At 47.4% G+C, this 22029-nt stretch overlaps 1 protein-coding gene across 1 annotated transcript in view; it reads left to right on the top strand.

Moving 5' to 3' along the window:
* The first annotated feature begins 4184 nt into the window (after positions 1–4184).
* The window catches only part of unc5cb (unc-5 netrin receptor Cb), a 68218-nt gene continuing 50373 nt past the window's right edge, over positions 4185–22029 (top strand). Inside the window, exon 1 of the mRNA XM_068753165.1 lies at positions 4185–4305. Coding sequence (XP_068609266.1) covers positions 4185–4305 — 121 coding nt within the window. The remainder of the gene's footprint in view (positions 4306–22029) is intronic.

Below are 22029 nucleotides of genomic sequence, written 5' to 3'. Positions count from 1 at the left end.
CCTTCCTCCAGGCTGCGTGTTGAATTGAGAAGTCAGAGCCATCGGCGGCGGCGGCTGCGCAGGGTCAAGGTCTGGCTTGTGTCAACAACAGTCAAGGTGGATCAGCCCTGGTGGTCTAAAGAGCAGCAGCATGCTAAGATTAGCGTCTCCGCGGTAAGTATAAACAGAATTACCAGTCTAGTTCTGTGTCTTGTAGAAGCTCAGCAAAAATGACATTTTAAGGAATTTGTTTAACGTTCATGTGGCGGATTGCATTTCATTTCTTTCCCTATTTATTTTAGCCAAAAAGCAAACTGTCAGTAAAATGTGTTACATGTAAGATGCATAAAAAAAAAAGCTGGCTTCACTTGAAAACAAAATATTATGAATAAATGAAACATTTCCGACATTGAAACTGGATTTGTTCATTCATCCAGAGAAATTTTGAGTCTGAACCAAAGAGATTGTGCTTTCTTTTTTTTATTTTTATTCAAAACATGATAAATCTGTTGTTTCAGCCATATCACATTAAATAATTTCATTGCTCAGCAACACCCACCCGTCATGCACAAGAAAGGCGGACTGACTGTGTGACTGCCACAATGAAAGACTCCTGGTTGGAGTGTCTTTAGCCGTGTGTGTGTGTGTGTGTGTGTGTGTGTGTGCGTTTTACAGGGTGACTCACAGTGACGGACAGGCAAATCGATATTTTGACTTTGGCCGGGGCTTTTTCTCTTACGAGAGCGGCAATGGTAATGGAAGAAGACTGTAAATAAGTGGAAGGTTCCTGACAAATGAATCCATTAACATTTGCCTGTGTCGGCTGGTGAGCAGATTTGCAGTTTTATGGAGCAGGAAAAAAGAGCTAGTAAATCTGAGGTTGCTGTAAGGGTGAGGAGCTGAGAGCAGGCTGGGGAACACATCTCCCATGATGCAGCACTTTATCTGCCTCCCAAATGGCATCTTTATCTGCTTAAATTAAGTTTTGATTCCTTGCCACATACGGAGCTGCAAATCACTTTTAATACTGATATCAAGAGCGGCAGTAAAGTGTGCCCAAAGCGATGGAAAGCAGCTTTATTGTGTGGCTCATGCTGCCAACGCCACCATTCACTGTGTCTCTGTGGCTCACATTTGTCGAAAAAAAAAAACTAAACCAATGCTTTGTGTGCAAATCATCTTATAGCATTTGTGACCGTTCTCCTTCCTCTCTATTCCTCTCCTGCTTCCTAGGAAACAAGTCAGAGGATGAGGAGGATGGATATCCCCAACGGTGACTTCATTTATAGCTGTGATTAATTTCTAATTCCATTTTCACTCAGCGATGTGTATCTTTAAAATGAGAATGAAGCAGAGGCCTGTGTGTGTGTGTGTGTGTGTGTGTGAGGCTAATAGGAGCAGCCTTTGCTCTGGAAAACATTTGGTTAAAAATGAAGTACTGTAAAGGACAATTATTACAGTTCATCCTCAGAGGGGAATGGAAGCTTCCAACAAACTGCACGGCAATCCATCAAAAGGTGGTCGAGGCATTTCACTAAAATCTAGAATGTCAACCTGCTAGTGGTATAACTGGAAAAGTCAGGGGATCGTAAATCAGTTAAGGCTCAGCGAACCGCGACTTTATCTACAAAGTTTGGTCCGGGCAGGATAAATGGCCGCTCCGGCAAAGGAAGGGCGTCACAAAAGTCACCTGGGAATCATCGTCTGGGAACGAGAACATCCGCAACCAACATTCAATCAGCAATCAGTCAAAAAAGGTTTCGGAGGTATTTCAGAAGATGGCGCTACTGACCGCCATTGCCATTGCTTGCTATTAGCATTGAGAAGCGCCTGCACCGTTAACGTTCACTTGAACTATAGCTTGATCAGTATCAGTGAAGGGTACGCCCTTAAACCCACGAGGAAATGTAAAAAACCCCTCTGACGTCTGAGGAGGACAAAGTTAATTTACATCCTTGTAGATATTACGCTTGGCCGCCGCCGCCGCTCACCTTCCAGCTCCTTCCCCCCGAAATTAACAGCCGCTGACGCTTATCTGTTCTTGAAAAAGACACCAAATGTGGGTGCAGAATATTGAACTTTTCACACTTAATATAATTTAAACTGTGCAAACTTTTCACACTTCCTTTTTTAGGAGGCAATAAAGATGAAATACACAAAGTAAAGCACCTACTCCAATTTAGAAAAGCAAAATGTGACCAAATGTGTAGACAACGTATAAACTATATGCAGATAAAGTTCAATTCGGTCACTCTTCAACCGAAAGCCATGAAACGGACGGGACGTTAAATCCGAGTGGCTTTTTGGTTTGCTGTTCGACCCAGACGCTCGACTTCCAACATCCGAGACGTGGCGATCCTCCTGGGGTTGCTCTACACCAGTGTCAGGTTTCCTGTGAGACTAAAAAATCCACCCCAGCAGCAGTCATGAAGACAAAAAAAAAAATGGATCTTTATATGCTGAGAGTGGAAGCATGTTAACAATCTGGAAATCATTCATGCCTCAGTATATTTCTGTGCTGCATACCTTTCTCTCCTGGTGCACACACACACACACACACACACACCATATCACTTCTTCAAATAAAAAGCTTACACAGGTCAGCGATGATTGTTTCAGGTTGCATGGACGTTTTCTTCTCACTGAAGACATCTTGGCTTTTTTACTCTTTTTACTTTTATTTCGTGGAGCATTTTTTTTTAATTCTCTTTCACACTGTGCAAAGTAATTACCAAATATCTACCATTGTGTGTGTGTGTGTGTGTGTGTGCGTGTGCATGTGGGGGGCTGTTAGGTTAACACTACTATTGATCAGGTTTTGTGACAGACTATTACTCCTCCTAAATAACAATTAGCGTGGCAGAAACAACGGTGTGTGCAGCACCGTGGCCACATAAATGATGTCTTCCTGTTGCAGTTCCTGCGAGTAAGTATTTACGTTCTCAAAAAAAAGGGCCAGAAAACAACACAGCACTTTATTTATGAGTAACTTTACTTCAATAGCTGCGTGTATTTTTACCATATTTTAGAGGAGACAAAAACAGATAGCTACAAACAACTGCAATGTATTTCAGTGTGAAGGATGTGCTTTTTAATTTATTTATTTTTTTAACTTATTTTGCAGTAACTAATTACTTTGCTCTGCGGTCCCTTTAAAAGCATTGTCTCCTGGTCTCCTCCTTAGATTTCAGACGAGGAATGAATTCATTTGCAGAATTTGCAGTTGCACCAAATTGATCAGTTGGATAAATGATCTGAGTGTGTTTGCAGCCTACATATGCCAAATCATCAGCTGACGTGTGACAGTGGGACACGCAGCCTGCTTGAAACCAACCGGCTATGACGCACGCGCATTCACTCCGTAATGTCATAATATATTGGTTGTAGGGGACGTTTCACTGTAACACCTATTAAATCACCATAATGGCCGTTTCAGACATAAAAAAAAAAAATCTTCACTTAAGGCAGAATAGAGGGATCAAAGGAAAGAAAGTTTAACATTCTCATCATTTTCTCTCTCTTTTTATTTTTTATTTTTAGAGCCGTACAAGTCACTACCTCCATGCGCACTGAACCCGCGTGACGTCTCATAAATCACGCGCGCGCCCAGGTAACCATTCCTCGCCGCTGTCCGGGGCAGGATAATTTGTCTTCGTGCCGCTCCTTGCTTGGGGCGCTCTGATTGGCTGAAGGAGCGAGGTAAACCCGCTCCGACGGCTCCTGGTCCCTGATTCGGTCCCGTCAGCGTGGAGCGAACGCGTCGCCGCTCACTCCCTCACGGCTTCCACGCGAGAAAGGTGCGGTAGGGGGGAGCGCGGTGGGGGGACGGGGGACGGACGGACTCACCACCAGAGCGGGATCAGCCTGGAGCGTCAATTTGCCATCAAGACGCGGAATAGAGTCAAAGTGAGCTTCTCGGGAGGACAGCGCGCGGAGAGCGATTTTTGCGCCACACCGTCCCTGACGGGCGGAGATGCCCCCCCGCTGTTCCATAAACGGTCACGGTGTTTTATGACTGCAAAAAATAAAAATAATAATACAGCGCTGGATATATTTTCCGAAAAGCAACATTTTTTTTATTTTAATTATTTGCGCGCTCGGGTTTTTTCGGGCTTGCGCCACAAGTATCCGACGTTCGCGTGCGTCCCCAGCGCAGCTTCTCATCCACCCGGACTTTGGGTCAGAGCGGAGTCGGACTCCGCGTCATGCGCCACCGCGCTGGACGAAGCGACAGAGGCGAAGGGAGCGCGCCGGGCTCCGCTGCTGAGATGCGGACCACGTCCTGGATGTTGCTGCTTCTCCTGGCGAACAACGCGGGGGCTCAAGGTAAATCCCAAAGGTGTTTTAATCTGGGTTAAAGTTCGGAGAACATGTGAGACGGGGACGGGGACGAACTTCTGGACAGAAAGAATGACCTGAATTTTGTTTGATCACACTTTTTTTTTTTTTTAAATGGACAAAATAAATATTATTCGACCCGCCATGTGTAAGAAATCCTTCACCAAAGCAAGGGAGCCTGTAAACAGTTTACTGTGCAACAATAAAATGAAAGCCGTCAATGCTTCTCTGGAAAAAACACATTGGGGAAAAAAAGTCACCGATTTCACGCGACTTTCGAGATATTGAGTCTTTTCAAAACAAAAAAAGAATTTAATTCTGACTCATAGTACAGGAGGTGAAATGTAATATGTACAATATTATCCTATCTAATTAACATTATGAGACATTGGATTGAGCTTGGAGGCGATGTTCCTTCATATGATTTAATAATGATAACGGAGCGAAACCTTTGGGCCATCTTTTCTTCTGCAGCACTTAATGCAAATGATGCTGTTAACTATTGGTTCTTGAGTGGCGGCATTTTAGGCCTGTGCTATTTGTATTATTAGGATACTTTTGTTTTTTGTGTTCCACCTCACTGAGCGTATATTTGTTTTAACTTCCTGTGGGTTCTCAGAACTTTCCTCTTTTTAGAGCAGCGTTGTCTGCTGAAAGATGTTAAAAACCACTTACTGTCATCTATGGAGAGCGCTTAGTGCCACAAAGCACCTGAAGCTATTTACTTCATCTGCTCTCCTCTGAGTGGGATTGTCTGTCAAACAAAAGGCAGCTACAGGAAGGGAACCCATCAGTGCGAAGGTGAATCTCCAGAATGTGTTTGTGCATGTTCTTTAAGCGCCACGGCACGTCTGTGCCCCTGAAACTAAGGTAGGTGGTCCACGTGCACATTTGGGAGTGCGCACGATGAAATGTTGGCCGCTGACCAGCTATATAAGTCCCAGCAGCAGTTTCCAATGGTCAAACTTTTCTTTTTTTTTTTACTTTCCAAAAGTTAAAACTTTGCTTCTCATGCGAGAGCAACGCAAACTTAAATTCGAGGTCCGATCACATCCCCAAGGCTGGGATGATGGTGTGTGAGAAGCCTTATCTAGCTGCTGCAGACCTTCATCTCTCTCCTACATAGTTAATGAGCCAAAAGAGCAAGAGGAGGAATGAAAAACAGCCCTGGTCTGGTTTCTGAAGGAAGGGCAGGGATGACATCATATCCCGCCCCCACCCCCCACCCCTGCCCCTTTAGGAAGCTTGTGTCATTGGCGAGATGGGAATACGGACAAGGTTCTTCTCCGTCCATTAGGAAGTCGATATGATCGGCGAAACGTTGCTATTTTAGGGAGCAGATGAGCTCTATATGTTTCCAAATCACTGGAGAGTCTCTTCTTCAGTGCAAAACTACTGGTGATCAGTGTCTCACTTACCCGGGCACGCCTCCCAACGCCATTCCACTCCTGTGCGTCCTGTTACAGGGTGTCCCGGTGAACACATTTTCCAATAGTTTTTCCCATCTCGCTTTCGCTGTTTTACCGTTTAACTCCTGCCATTGCCTCGGAGAGGGTTCTCAACCCGTCAACGGGCAAAGACGCGAGCCCTGGGAAATGGGAACGCTCATTAACCTGCTGAACTCGCCGCCACGGAGACAGGCTGAGACGGATATAAGCTCGGCGCTGCCAGAGAGAGGCAGATGAGAGCTCTGATTGGAGAAACCTCGGTGCAAGAGTGGCTATATAGACCGCTGGCGTCCATGTCCGAGGTTGTCATGGGAATATGCTGAATAAGTGGGGGGGGGGGAAGCAAAAATAGGTGTCTTTCTGTTTTGTTTTTGGTGGTGAATCTGAAATAATATTTCTTTTAAGTGAAGCAGACTGACCAATGGTAGGAGCCTAAAGCCGCACGCGTTCTCAGTTCCGTCCGTTTCATCTTCATCGATTTCAGGTTTCAAGCTGAAAGATCGGATCTTCGAACTCTTCAGAATTCAAGCATCCGAACTTAAGATTTTCTATAGAGAGAGAGAGAGAGAGAGAGAGAGAGCGAGAGAGACGTTATTGAAAAGTCTTTCCATGGCTGCTTTCCGTTGTGTTTTCAGGGCTGAAGTCAAACTGTCCTTAACACTGACATGCATTCACTGTCTCTGTCTCAGGCCGTGGATTTTTTTTTAGACCTCCAGTCCGACCCAGGGCGCTGGCCTCCCTGGGATTAGCTCGTTTTTTCCCCCCACAATGCCGCTCTCTGTTTCTGCCTCGGCCTCTGCCATTTCTCTACCTTGTGATCGCGTCTCCTCTGAGGGTTGTTTCTGACATGAAACTTGAGCGGCTCTTTAGTACACGCTGCTTCTAAAACCTTGTGATTCACGGCGCAGTGAGAAGCTGCTGTTTTGTTTTGTACTGTGACCCCCCCCCCCCCCGCCCCCCTTCTGGCTGATCTGAACGCAGCTTTGAGAACACAGGTAAAAACGAACTATTATTCCCATCGCTATTATTCCAACAAGCCCCCCCCCCCCCCCCGCACGTGGCCTGACAACCGGCTCCTTGTGAGGCACTGGGATTACAGCCGCAGCGGTCATTCGGCGTGCGCACAATGAGCGCATTGTGTGGAAGAAGCCGTACCTGCGCGTTACCTTCCGTCGTAGGCTTCTGCCATAAGTTGGCGATGTGGTACAGTTACCGCCCAGTGGTTTTACGCAATTGAGGGAAATTAAGATTCAGTAACGCACTCCCCCCCCTCGGAGTATGGTGAAGGAGGGGGGGGGGAGGGGGGGGGGGTGCATTGTATACGTTTTTTTGTGAAGGAACAAAACATACATGTATATAGCATACACGGTTGCTGTTCTGGGCCTGCAGACTCTGCTGCATTCAAACTGGAGGACAGCTTTTTATGTATCACTGGAGGGTCTCCAGAAATGCCTCAAATGTTAGGATTATTCATGGATTTATTTATTTTTACTTTTATTATATTTGAGTCTAATTCAATAAACACAGTCAAATATTAACAGATTAATTTCATCTCATCAGTCTTTTTATGCTCACAATTTTAATTGATGTTGCGAACAAAATGTGAGCTTCTGCCCTCGTTGTGAAGAATTAAACAAAGCAGAAAATATAACTTCAGAATCAGCACGGTTCCTGATGTTTGGATGTTTGTTCCCAAACATCAGGGAGGCTGTTCTCTTGTCTCTCCTACCTGGTTATCCTCTATGACCCGCCTGGTAGAAGCATCCCCACTCCAGTAAAGAAAACCCTTTAAGTTTCCCCGAACCAGGTTTCTGCATCTTCCTCATTTTACATTTTTTGTAAAAATCTCTGTCATATTAGGTTCATTGAAACTTGAGCTTTGCAAAATCAATTTGACTGCCGTGGAGTGTGATAATGATTCCAGATTCCTGTATCATCGCTCTCCTCTCCCCTCCTTCCAGATAGGTACAGGCAGGAAAAAGAGGTGTCGGCGTAAAACAGCGTGGAGCCGGTGAACTCAAGGACGAAAAAGGAGGCGAGCGGGACAGACAGATTAGTGGCGAGGAGTGGAGGAGAGCGAGGGAGCTGGAGGCGCATGTGGAGAGAGAGAGAGAGAGAGAAGGGTGAAAGGCAGATATGAAGAGAGGACAGGAGCAGACATGGGAGGAGAGTGTGTCATTAATCACCCTTTGTGACATTCAACTACAGGGAAGCTTCACCGCGCAGCGTTCACTTCTATTAGCAGTCCATTAGCCGAGCTCGGCACAAGTAGCAACACTTGACGGGCAGGCCTGTGCCAGAACGGCTGACCTGTGTCTCCACGATGTATATGGCACAACATAGATTGTGTATATATGTGCGTTTTTACTTTTTTTTTATTTAAGAGTAGGTTAATTCAAATTACACAGCAGGCCGTATATTATTCTAAATGTATTGTAGAAAGTTTGTCTTTTCAGGCTTTGGACAGCGAAATGAAAATAATTGCATAATGAGTGTGAAGATGATGATGATGATGATGATGATGATGATGATGGTATTGGTGGTGACCTGCTTCTCCTCTGCCAGAAAATGACTCTTCAATGCTGAGATGTCGGATGCATTAGAGGCCCGACCATTTCTCATTCACTGGCTCGTTGGCCTCTTACTACGCAAAGAGCTCTGTGATTACAGGATCCCAGCCAAAGGGGAAGGGGCGGCGTGGACCGCTGTCCCCGCTCTTGATCTGCACTCCATTTATGATTAGAGATCAGAGCCGACAGTCAGGAAATCAAGAGGGCAAGGGGTGGAGGGGAGAGAGAGAGGTGATTACGAGTTAAGTGGCCCTCCTCATGCAGCAGGGCTGACGACGACGACGGGGGAACACCACAAGAGAGCTTTAAAGACACACTCCATTCCTGCCCTTTAATTAGGCTGCGTGGCATTTTTGGGTTCCAAACTGGAGAGCAGTGTAAGGACGTGTAATTTAAAATGCAGGTAAACATCAGTGTGAGTAACTAAAACAGTGCATGAAAAGAACTTCAGAATCCAGAATGCGTGGCTGCATTCTTTCTTTTACATCCTCTCGTCCTGATAAAACCGCATATATATATATATAAGTACGTGTGTGTAGTAGTTGCGTGGTAATCGCCTGCATCTCACCATAATGTTAAGTTGATGGAATCCTGAATGCCCTGTACTGTTGCCATACGTGCTATTCTGCTTAGCAAAGATGATTACCCGAGTCGGGGGGGGGGGGATGCTGGCGCTCTTATGCATGTGCACGGACTATAAAAACCTCAAAGTGCTGATGTCCAGTAAAAGGCCAAGTCAGTGGGATTGCTGTTATTTCCCCCGATGCCCTCTAACGGCGTTCCCCGCAGGCTCAGTTCCCCGGCCCAGCATGGAGCCCAGAACAGCTTTGGTAGCGACTCTATAGCGAGCAGCAGCGCTAACACGGCACAGAGAGATGAGAGGATCTCTGACTGTGGGTCAAGCCAAACATGCCCTGCATGCAGGTGGGAGATAATCCGGGGTTAGCTCAGTTGCTGCAAGAAGCAGCTCCGCAAGCGAGGGGGGGAAATGCACCTTTAAATTCCTCCATTCTCAATTCCGTAAGCTACGGCAGCTGCAGGCAGCAGCACTTTAGCAGGGAGACTGGAAGCAGGAGGGCGTAGTGAAACTGGTTTTGAGGCACCGTTAGCTGGATTTAGTATTTATCTGACATTCATATCCAATCATATCGAAAATTGGTTCTAATTATCTCACCCGGAGCTTCAGTCCGACTAGAAATCTCGTGAAACTAAATGAATCTCAGGATTCAAATCGCTTCAAACTGTTTAAATTACATTTCATTGAAAAAAATAAGCCTTTTCCATGTATCCATCCATCCATGCATACATCCATCAATCCATCCATCCATCCATGCATCTTCCACTGCTTAGTCCGGTAAATCAAGAGCCTCGCCTTTTCGGCTCAGCTCCGATGCGACGACTGCATCACGGCAGCTGCTGCACCGATCCGTCTGTCAATGCCACGCTCCGTCCTTCCCTCACTCGTGAACAAACAAGACCCCAAGATACTCGAACCCCTCCACTTCAGGCAAAGACTCCGCACCGACCCGGAGAGGGCGGGCCGCAGTTTTCCGCTCAACAGGCCCAGTAGACGCTGGAGGTCCACCCAGAGATGAAACCCTGTGGTCCCCAAACCAGACCCCCCCCCCCCCCCCTCCGGCCTCTGAGGGGGGGGGGGGGGGGATATGTCAATGATTCGATTTGTTTTTCGACCGGCAGACTTAAAGCCGTGCCTTCATTTTGGTTCTCAGATCTGTCACCTCTTCGCTTCGTGACAAGGGCTGGTGGTTTCCAGACGCTGTGCTAATGTCTAGTCGGGGAGGGTTGTGGTCTATGTATGTCAGCAGAATAGAGAGGGGGGGGGGGGGGGTGCAGGTCCCAGGTGAAACTTGAGAGCAGGAGCCCCACGCTTCCCATTTCCTGTCTCCACTCTATCAGCATCTTTCTCTCTGTTATTTCGGCTCTCTTAAAACATCCGATGAAAGCCTTGCCACAGATAAATGTTTGCGTCTCGCTGTTTTTATGGCCTCAAATGAGGAACTTTATCCTTCCGCCCCCTTTCTTCAGCCCCCCCCCCCCTCTCCTTTTTTGCTCCATTCCTGGCATCGGCTTTGAAAGGCCACAAGAGAAGTTACAGCCTCTGGTTTACATTACATTTACTTAGAGATGTGCCTTAAAGGGCAATGCTTGTTCTTCTGAAGGAATTACATTTTCATACAACTGCAAGGTCAGGATGAGTTTCTGGCCCATGCCGGAGCGGCTGTGAGCTTTGTGAGAAGTAATTATTTCCAACTGTAGATTCATTCAGGATGAATGAGATGAGCTTTTGAAAAGAAAATCATAGTTGTGTCCTTCACCTCCTCGAAACTCCTACAATATTTTTGTTCTTATTTCCTAACCCAAATCATTTAGTGGGTTTTTCTAAGCTTTTGGTCCGAGTTGTGCACGTGCGCGCGCGAGCGTGTGCTGTTTATCTGCGTATGCTGACAGAACGTGTATATGCGTGTGTGTGCGCCCGTGTGTTTATTCAATAATAACAGAGTCAGAGAAAGTCTGTTTCAGATCAATCCTGTGTGAAAACCAGACCGTTCATCCCCGGGAAATCAATCTTTCTCATAATTCCCCCTCATTTTTCTTCCATCTGTTATCTACAGAGCTGCCAAACAAACTTTAAAAAGAAAAAAAAAGAGCAGGCCGTTACCAGAGGGCAGAATTAAACGTGCGTCAGAATGCCAGCCTGTAAATTTGTTGTTTTTACCGAGTTAAATGAGGTGCTAAATTAAAGCTTCGGCGTTGGCGTGCACCCCGCCTGCCGCTGTCCTTGCACTCCCGTTGACAGAGAAGAGTCAAAATGTGCATTAATAGTGAGGGATAAAAAAAACTAAAATACAGGACGTGTTTAGCTGTTGGTGTGTGATGAATGGGGCTTTTGTATCTGCCCTTTACGAGTCTCAGCAAACGCTGTGGAATTCATCGGCAGCCTCCCCAAAAATCTTTCCTTTCCACAGTCACGCCTGAGAACGAGAGCCCGAGCGCGGCGTCGCCGCTGGCCGCCGAGCTCCCGGCGTTTCCAACTCCCTACTGTGTGACCTCTTTTCTTCAATTTTGGGCTCCGTTGTTGCATTTTGGGCTCACAACTCCAGATCGCTGTTGGGTGGTCGCCGCTTTCCTGTGTTTGTACAGTGTGACCGTGTGTGTGTGTGTGTGTGTCATACCTTCCATGATCAGCCCCGGGTGACCCAAGTACTATCAGGCAGTGTTGAACGAGGCCAAGTTCGGGGGCCCTCATTTAAATGGTGCCCAGACAGAAACCCCACGGTGAAGCGTTACTTTATGACTTCAGCGTGCAAAGCACGTTGTCGCTTCACTTCTTGCTCGCCAGATAAATTCTGGTGCAAACTTCTTCTTCTTCTACTTTAATTTGAGAACGAAAAAACACAGCTAAACTGAATTATAGGCTTCCACAAGGAGGAAGTGTTGACTTTGATTAGTGTTCGTTCAGTTCATGAATGCTCATGGAGATGAGGCTGATTAGAGCAGAATGCGGCGTGTGCAGCGCTGAAAGTTCACTCCTGTAAATGTCAGGATCATTAATGAGCTCGTCGTGTCGGTCTCCGCCGGGCCGGCACCATTTTCACCATCAACATACGGGATTGAATTCACAGCATTCCTGTGTTGCGGTCGTCATCGACTGAAGGTCGACTTTCTTTAATATACGCTGGGAGTCGCGTGATGCAACACAACATCGTCTCCTGGGGATCCTCGTCTGTAGCGTTACATTGGGGCCCCCGCAGGGACCTCGCCAAGCAGTCTGCAGCAGCGGGGGAATCAATGGATGCCGTTGTGACGATAGCGCTGAAATGCTAGAGAGATAAAAACGGATGCAGGAATTTCCCGAACAACGTCGGATGTCTGAATCGGCCCTGAATTAATTTATCTGGCATGAAAACATCGAGCAGACCTGAAAACATCGAGCAGACCTCACAGGTCAGGAAAAGCCCCCCCCCCCGTATTCACTTCAGTTTCTGTATTTGCAGAAATGTAGTTCATTGGGATCGCACAGACCTGCCAATTTGCTCCCTGAAAGATGATCTGGTTCCTCCTCTGCACACAAAAGTTAAGTCGATGGAAAAACATGATCTCCGCTTGGGGAAGAAAAAAAAAATGGTCGAGCTTAACGTTACGACGGGCTTGTTTCTCTAATTCCAGACCTCTATAAACTATGAGCCCCCATACAGTACGCCAGCTGCACCAGAGTCAGCACGCCGACCGTAAACTGATACGCCATAATGGCTTGCTGCAGATATGCTGGAGCATGTGCAGCGGAAACCGTTAATTCAGTGGCGACGCCGTGCGCATGGGTTCCCATGGCTTTCAGGCTGACGCGAGGTAAGCCGATCCAGCAGGTAGATGCAGCACGGGCTCACTGCAAGGGGGGGGGTTGCAAGTCATTCGTCCTGATGGGTTTCCTTTAGTAGCTTCTTGAGACGGTGGTGGAGACGAGGAATGGACGGAGACGGATGCAGGCTGGACGGAGACGGATGCAGCGTTTGCTTGGCTCTTTTACCCGCAGGATGAACAGCCTGGCGAGCGTTCGCCGCTCAGACGCGTCAGCCCACAGCTATTCTGGTTTGCTTTGTGTGGCTTTGTGCTCGTGGAAAAGAGGCAGAAATCCGGTGGCGAACGCAAAGTCGAACAAACCGACATGCTGTAAAGGATCAGGCAGCTTCGGGAATTACCGACTTGCATATTTCAAGCTGCAATTTAATGGGGGGGGGGGGGGGGGGGTAATCTGAACCGTATCGCATTTGCTTTTATGTGGAACACAAGATACCAATGCAAACCTGGTTTTATTTTTGAGCAGTCGGATGGTTCCATTTTGGGGACAATGGCGTGTTTGCACTGTGGATTCCATTTTTTTTTTTTTTTCGGTGCTCTTTTACAGTATTTGGTTTTAGTAAGAACGCGTCAAAGTCCAAGGAGTTCTGGCGGCCACTGTTAACACTGCACTCTGTCTGAAGTAAGTTGCCACGGAGTCAAATGGATTGGTCGAAGCAGTTCCGACACGCAGGCAGCGAACGAGGCCCGGATGGGCGGGAGGGCCAACGCGATCAGGCCTTTGATGGATGCGTTTCAAATAGCGGATGTCACTGTCCAACATCCGTCAGCGGTTAAAGGGCTTCCCTACTCAGCCTGTCACATCCAACTCTGCTCTTCGTCTCTAATCTCCTTTCCCTTTGGCTCCCTCTCTTATCCTGTCAGAAAAAAAAAAGCTGAGTCGAATGAGGAAGAGGAAGAAGAAGAAAAAAACAGCCGACAAAGATAGTTATTTGTTCCTGGTTGCCCCCCCACCCCCGTTACACGATCTGTGTCCTGCATCCGGGTGGTCTCTGGGGAGTTGGGCTGACATTTTAATTCAATCGGCTTCAAACAGAAATAATGACCCCCCCCCTCCTAAAACTCACCCATCTCACTTCATTGATGCGATTACGAACTGAGCTGCATGAGCCATCTCGTTGTGATTTGATGTGTTTACACGAGAGGGGGGGTGTGTTACGTGGACGCCGTCCCCCCCCCCACCTCGTCCTCCTCCTGCTGCCCATTTAGCTACTGGAGAAAAGGAGCTGCTGTGAGATGTAATTTATTTGTCATCTCTGGGAGAGCGTTATAATGATTCTCTAACTAGCATTGCGGTCGACTCCTCCCTGGTTCTATTCCCTGACGGCGAGTGTCTCCATCACGGGCGGAGCAACGGCAGCGACGCCTCTGCTCGGGCGAAAGGGCAAACGAGGGTGCATCTTTGCGTGTGAGGAGGGGAGGTGTTGCGTCTGCCGTATATGCAGATCGGAAAAGTTCAAGTTTTTCCTTCGTTGCAGTGTAACGCAGCATTTTACGCTCCGTAATATGAGTCCATTGAAGTTTGCTAATAACATATAGTTTAAAATATCATAAAGATGTTCTGTTTTTCATATTATGTCAAAATAACCTACACACGCAAGAGGGAAATTACCAAGGAGTTGTGCAGTATTTTATTTTATTTTTAAAGATAAATGGATTATTTAAAAGCCCTTTTGTGCAGCAGCCCAAAGCCATTCGTAGAAACGGGAACCGGGGTAAGTAGTTTTTGAGTGATTGCATCCGCAATCAGTCTCTGGGATTGCACAAGACTTTTCAAAAGAGGGGAATCGAATCATTTGTTTCCCGCTTGATATTTCTAAGTACCCTTCCCACCGCTCGGCTTTCTACATCCCATAACTGCAGCATTCATTGGCTGACTGGTTTGACTGATGGCCACGCTTGCCTTCTCAGCCTGCAGCACTCTGTTTTATTGGGCGCACCATTATGCAGCAGTGTTTGTGTGACCCTTGTTTATCCCAGCAACATGCCACTTGTTATCTCCAGCAGCAAATGGAAACGTCTTTACCAATTCTCATCTGTTCTCTGGCCCACTTCCTGCTTGCCGCTCGGTGCGCAGCCATTTAGCGCGAGGGTCATGGTTGTAATTGACAGCCGCCACTAAACAAATTTGCCCGGCTCGGCGGTAGACCGACCCCCCCCCCCCCCCTCCTGCTACTCTAATCTAACTAATGCACCCATGTGTGTGTGCTGGAAAGTGAATTAAGCGTAGAAAACTCAATACCTGATCCATATGGCAGGGATGCCTGTGTGCACATTAGCAGTTTCTCTGCAGCCTCTGTAATTGTATTACACAAGTTGGCTGCTCTAACGATCAGGCCTTACACACACTTACACACTTACACACTCTCTCGCTGCTGCCGTTAATCGTTGCCTTTGCTGCCCCCCCCGGAGGCACCCAGTCGGCCACGGACGGGAGCGATGGAGAAGGACGAGGAGGCGAGGAGGCGAGTAGCACAGCGCTCCCTCAAGGCCGACATGATGAGATGAAACCGGCGTCCGTGCCCGGGCGCAGCGTGAGAGCTCGCCAACTGGAATACTGAGCTGCATCGTTTGTTTTCAGAGCTCTGTTGTCATGTTCCTCTTGGCCTTTTAATTAGCGCCTTTTCGAGCGCTCCCGCTGTGCGGCCCTGGTTGTGTACGTGTGCTTTTCTTTTTCTTTTTGCATATCCCCCCACCGCGCCTGCTTTCTGTGTACTTTAAACAGGCCCCTCCTCTTGCCAGAGACCACGGCGTGATAAGATGAGTTGACACTTTGACCTTTAGAGAGACTCTTCTGATAATTTCAGAATAAACAGATCCAGCAGCTGTAAAAGTAATGAACAATATATTTTATCATGACAATTTTCCTCCTTGGATACTTTTTCTTTTTTGTATCGTCTTTATCCCTCAGGGCTTGAGGAGGAGGAGAACAAAGGGCCTGAGAGGGGTACGGAAGTGTCTGCTGCGCTGATTTGCTGTATGTTGCTATGCAGGCAACCATTCGCTGTGGCCGCACTAATGGAGACTTCAGTTTGAATCCAGAGAGGAGCTCTTTAAGATTTTATTCCTCCTAACAGGCTGATTTATAATGATGAGCCCCAGAGTCTTTCCACCGCAACAGGACATCACAAGGAACCCTGGGAAGTGAGGGAACTATATATAGACATGCAGGCTGTAGGGATGCTCCACAGGCATGGGAGAATCCGCTAGACGGACGGTGAAGGATGGCCTCCGTGCATAACTCGGTTCAAGGCTGACACTATATAGATGTACTGTGTTGTAGGAATGGCCTCCTTGACCTCCACTGTTCCCAACGCCGAGCGTCCGGAGATGCGCCAACCTGCCAGGTGACACCCGGCGATTCCACATCTGAAGACACGACTAGCTTGTGTGCATGTTGGGGGAGGTCGTCAGATATGGCTTTGCTTCCTGTTCGTTCACCTCCATGTGCGTGAAGGTTCATGTTTATTTGTGTGTGTGTGTGCGCATGACAGGCGAGGAGGAGGGAAGCGATAGGATGGGTAGTTTTATCAGGCTTATCTGAAAAGGTCGCTCCATCATTGCCGGACTGCACTTCCTCCAGTCGCCGTGAGGCAAACCGAACTCAGAGGGGCGGAAAAGGGGTCGAAAGGGATTGGGACTGAGAGGAATTTGCAAAATTTGCAAGGGTAAAAGTCCAACTTATCAAACTATTTGGATTTGCCACAAACACATGCACACACACACTCCAGAAAGGCAATGGTAATACACAAGAAAAAAAAACGTGAGTCTGTAAAAAGTGTGGATTTTTGGAAGAACAATTACCACTGGAGCCAAAAAAAAAAAAAAAAGGTGTGGAGAGAGGGGGCTCATCTCCCTGTGCGACACTAATCCTACTGGTTCGACTGGTTTCCCCTCCACCTCCCATCATCCCTCAGCAGGTATTTCTCTTCTCCTCTGCCAAAGCTCTTCTCTGTCATCCATTCATCCCCCCCCCCCCCCCCCCACACACACACACACACACACTCAACCGCCTCTCTTCGGGCTCTCTGTTTGTTTTCCCTGTTGTGTCTCGGTGACATTAGCTACTCTAATCCAATTGGAAGAGCCTCCGACCTGAAGCCGGGTTCTGTGGGGTGGAGGCACGTCCACGGGGATTGCATGGATTCCTAATTAAGATCGTTAAAGCTTGTATCAATGCTTGTTCAGTTTCACCCTGACATGGAGGCACAGCTCCTGGTGTCAAACTTCACCAATTCCTGCAACGCACACACACACATGGAAGTTAACAATGTGTTGCACTTGGGGAAAGTGCAATTAAATCTGAGGATTTGTTTGATTCTTCCTTTGAATTGAATGATGAGGTGATCAGGGTTTTAAAACAGGTCCTCAGGTGTGTGTACGTATGTGTCGGTGCGTGCGTGCGCATGTGTGTGTGAATCTGCCCTTAGACGCTAACTGGCCTTGACAGCAACAATGTGGCCTTTCACAGCCCTCACACACCTCTGAGACGCCTGCACACACACACACACGCACACGCACACACACACGTGTTTAAACTTAGATCACGATGACTGTATTAGTTTAGATAAATAGCAAAATAAAAGCCCATTCTAGGCGACTGCCGAACCAGGCGAGGTTCTGTGGTGCGGCCTGCCGACGGACTTGCCATCATTGACATTGCTGCTAATTTCGGTGACACATTTAGCAAAACATGGCCAGCTGTGTGTGAAAGAAATGCATGAAGTCAGTGTTTCCATCTGATTTCTTTTTTTGATTGCCTTCCTACATTTCAACAGCTTACAAACGCAGACGGTTCTACCAAACGACCTTCTTTAATGCTGCACGTGTGTACGTGTGAAGAGATCTGGCTGCCATGACGACTGACGCTGTTTCCAGATGTACGTCAGCCCCGGGAACATAAATCCCCTCAACTTCATCGTTGTTTATTCTGGGCAGGCTCCCATGGACTTGTTAGCATTAATTAGCATTACCCCTGCAATGATGTGCTCGCATTATGCTGCCGTGTGCAGAGGGACAGAACTTGACTAAGGGGAATGTCTGTCCCCGGGGCTGTGAGGCCTTGTGTGCACAATAATGAGAAAATATGAGCGAGTAATCGTGCAACTGACCTTGGGTAAAAAAAAAAAGTGTGCCAATTCGCTAAATAGGGACACAGGCTGACAATTTCATGTGAAATCAAAAGACAAACTCTTTCCTTTTCCATTCACGTCCCCTGAAAGCCAACAAGACGCCGGTAGTTACTCTGTCTCTTCTGACGCTCTCGCGTTAAGCATCCTGATTCTGAAGATGAATAGTACTCTGGGACGAGGGAGAGCTAAATGCATCCGGTAATTCCCCCCCCCCCCCCCCCCAGAACATGAGCCTGTGTTTAGGCGACTGCTCGAGCTAAGGATGTGGGCAGTGGCGGCGCGGCCTCTCTGGTGCCTCGCTGGCCGCTTCCTCTGCGTCTTTGCCACATGGACGCCGGGCCATTAAAGCAGTTGTTTGTCTTGCTTCCTCTGTGAGAGACTGCTGTGGTCAGACCTCAGCCAAATGACTAACCTGAAGGTTGACTGGAGCCAGATGAAGAGCTGGACCTATTAGACTTGAGTTTAGGGTGGAGGCCGGTTTCCTGACACAATATTTGTTTTTAGTTTTTATGGTCCCTCAGCCTCTCACTTTTTTTTTAATGAGTGCTGCACCTCCCCACCGGCCTTCCACGATATGCATCTTTTTCGTTCTTGCTTTTTCGTGTAATTCATCCTGAACTTCCTGTGGCTTAAGACGAAACGGCGCCAGGATAGGGAGAGTCTCTTCAATCTTGTATAATGGTTATGGTAAAAAAAAAAAAGGCTCCATTTATCGCGACATCAGCACTTATTTTTCACAATTTGTTTGTTTTCTTAAATATATTTCAAGAGTTGCTAGGAAGGAACACAAAGCACAATTAAAACATAAATCTATGGGCTTCTCATACCACTCAAATTTTCCTCGGATGGCGGGGGGGGGGGAGGTTTCAAATTAAAAACACCTGTCAGATTCGAATAATCAATACAATGGAAATTATCCAAATGATTTATTCTTTCTGTGCGGCCCGCTAACAAATGTCTCACGGACAGTTACCGGTCTAAGTGCAGTGGCCGTAACTCGGATAGTACCTGTACTTCAATGGGTGCCCGATGGAGCGCTGACGATCGTTGAAAAAGGTTCTTTAAAGAATGTATAAAATCCCAGGAATTTTGATTTATCATTTCATCATAATTAGAAAATCTAATTTTCTCAAGCACGAAATCGAGTCAGCAGCAGCCTGCCTGCCTGCCTGCACCCGGCGCGGTCCAAGGGCTTTCTCACTGGAGTGCTTTGCTTTGATAGTCGGACCTGTTTACCGCGCCGTGTCCTGGGGCCCAACTTTTCTCGGCTCACCCTCAAATGAAGTGCGGGAAATATATTCAACACAGCTGTGCTTACACTGAGGGCTGGGCAGGCCGCCGCCCTTTCAGGTGTGGAGCATGACTCGCCTCTGATGCCGTCCTCAGTGAGCCTCTGCATCTATTAAGATGTTTACTTGGATAGGAAAATAAATCCCTCCCCAAGTGGTGAGGGGTGGGAATGTAAAGAGAGTGGGCTGGGTGGAGATAAAAGCTTTTTTTTTTTTTTAACAGGTAGGAAAGCAACCAGCCCAGTGGCTGCTGGGGAATATATAGCAGGAGCTTCACGGCGAATCAAAGGTAGCGGCAGTCTGAAGACTCCAGCGGGCTGTCCTTCAGTCAATCCACGCCGTTTCCCTCCATGAATCTTACATTAAAGAATGTAAATACTGTACGTTCACGCCTTCGCCAGATGTCTTTTGCTGCCTTGATGGGCCGTCCCAGTTGCGCAGCATTCCCTCATCCTGGATGCCTTTCTCTCTGCAAGATTCATGTGTGATGGGGGAAATGTTCAGCATCTTATCTTTATCTCACTCTGTCAGGATTTCTCTCAACCTGCTTTGTTGCTACAGCCAGTTTACTGTGTAAGTGTGTGTGTGTGAGTGTGTGTGTGTGTGTGTGTCTCAGCACAACAGAGGCTGCAATAGGAGCGGCACATGGACACTGCCGTGTAACGGATAGACGGCGCAGCTCGCTTTTCTTTTCTTTTCGCAGGAACAGATTTGAGGGGATTGTAGGACCACGCGTTATTATTATCAGCCTATTCTTAATTCATGAGCGTGCACCTCGCAGGTTATTGGATATGCGTGCGAGCCCATTGTTTAAGGATTCGTAGTGTGGCAGCCGCTGTTCTTACGCTCTATCCTGGTCTTGCTCACACCAGGTCAAACCCCAAATGTGCACAAAAATATGCCTTAACACAACATGAAAAGCACATACCACTGCTGGGGTACAGTATGCGCCCCTGTTGCCATCATGATGCATGCAGGCTGCACAATTTGCATGTTGTCTCATTGATGCAAATCACATTCTAAAAAAAATAAAAATAAAAATCTTCTGATTTGTATTTCTTCCCATTTTTTTTCCTTCTACCATTCAAAATATTTCCAAGTTACATGAGGTTGTGCTCAACTTTATTGCCATTACACACGTAACTCTACAGTTTAGCATCTAAACCAGAAGCGCGGTGGCGAGACAGAAATGTGCCAAAGATTTAGAGTTGTTAAAAAATAACTTGACGAGAGACATGGAAAGTCATGAGCAAGCAGAGTGCAGGAACGTGTTGTTGGTGTAGCCATGGTGCCCGCTGTGTTTCTGGCACCCAGCTGGCCCCCGGTTTGCATGAGCATCCTGCCCCCCTTCTGTTTCTCTGGCCCTCCCAATGTTTCTCCATATTTCCACAAGTTCTTTCTGTCCAAGCTTTGCCCGGTGTGAGTTCTGGCATCCTGTCCCTGCCCCTGCCCTCCCCCCCCCCAGCTCAGTGGCCTGGCTGCCCAGCAGGGGCAGCCTGTTCACCTACGGGGCAGCTGACATGCCTGCTAGCCTCATTCATCAGACGTGGGGGAGAGGGGGTGTGCTTTGAGGACCAACAGTGGAACGAGCGAGGGTGGGTGCTTTATGGGCCTTGTTGTTGACTTTATTGGACGAGTTATGAAATGCTTTCAACGGTTACTGCAGGAGGGGTCCCCCCCCCCACCACACACACACACACACACAAAAACTGGGGTTGGATGCAAGGAAGCTGAGCAACCAGGAAGTCCAGCGGTAATGTTGTTGACCCAAGGAGGGGGAGCATTCGGGGAGAAAAGCAGAAAGATATATTTACAAAGACCGTGACTCAAATGAGTTTGGGAGAAAATGGCGCATCAGGGAAATGACTACACACACACACACACAGTCTATTGAGTGTCCCAGCAGGGGAAGAGGACACAGCCCTCTGGGCCAGGGGCCAATAAAGGGATCCAAAGTGCAGTGGGGTTCTCCCAGTCCAGGTACAATACGTAGCGGCGCAATAAGGAGCAGTTCAGGCACCGAGCGGCTCAATGGACGACGACAAAATACACGTCGAGTGTATTAACACCAGCAGTGCATGTTGTTTTTTGTGTGTGTCTTATAGTGTGTGTGTCTGTTTTGGCGTACCGCATGCACACAACACTCTTTTCTCAAATCCTCCAGGTCATGCCACTTGTGCTCAGAGTGAAGCTTTCGTGAGCTCGGGCGTTTAATTTTTCAGAAGCTTGTATGCCTTTTAACATAACCTCAGTCTGACCTCGCTGATGTCAGTGTTCCTTTGGCTGATAAGACCAGCCCCCCCCCCCCGCCCTCCCCTTTTTTTCCTTCTTCTTTTCAACCCGGTAAAACACTTCTCAAAGATAAAATCAAGATTAGGAATGGGACTCGCTTCGAGAAGCAACATTAAAGTCGTCACACTTTGCTTTGGGAAATGCGTTTTGCTGGCGTCTGCCATGCTCACCCCTCAGGAGGCCATTCAATGTTTAAATAAATGTTTAAATAAATGTACATTTTAAACACTGTTCTATTCCAGTGATCAAGCAATGATTTCTTTTTTTTTTTTTTTTTTTTACATAATAGTAGCATTTGTAAATCTGCAGCGGTCCCATCGCTATTCTAACTTCCCCGTTGTCCCTTTTGTGTGTGGTGTGAATGCCTTGATGGCTGGAGAGAGAGAGAGAGAGGGAGAGGGAGAAAGATTGAACAGCAAGGTAACTGTAGATGAAATGGGTGGGATGTTACTTTAAAGTTTAAACAGAGAATGAATGATGGCGTTCTGACTTCTCAATCCTGTCTCCATGGAGATCTCATCTACCAAATTCCCATTTACCCCTCATGTCCTACTGGATCGGAGCACAAAGGGAAGGAGGAGGGAAGGATGGAGAAGTCGAGGGA

Source organism: Brachionichthys hirsutus, chromosome 19 (genome assembly GCF_040956055.1).
Source record: "Brachionichthys hirsutus isolate HB-005 chromosome 19, CSIRO-AGI_Bhir_v1, whole genome shotgun sequence".
Classification (NCBI taxonomy): domain Eukaryota; kingdom Metazoa; phylum Chordata; class Actinopteri; order Lophiiformes; family Brachionichthyidae; genus Brachionichthys; species Brachionichthys hirsutus.
The sequence above is the reverse complement of the archived record's forward strand: the minus strand, read 5'-3'. Positions and strand labels throughout refer to the sequence as shown.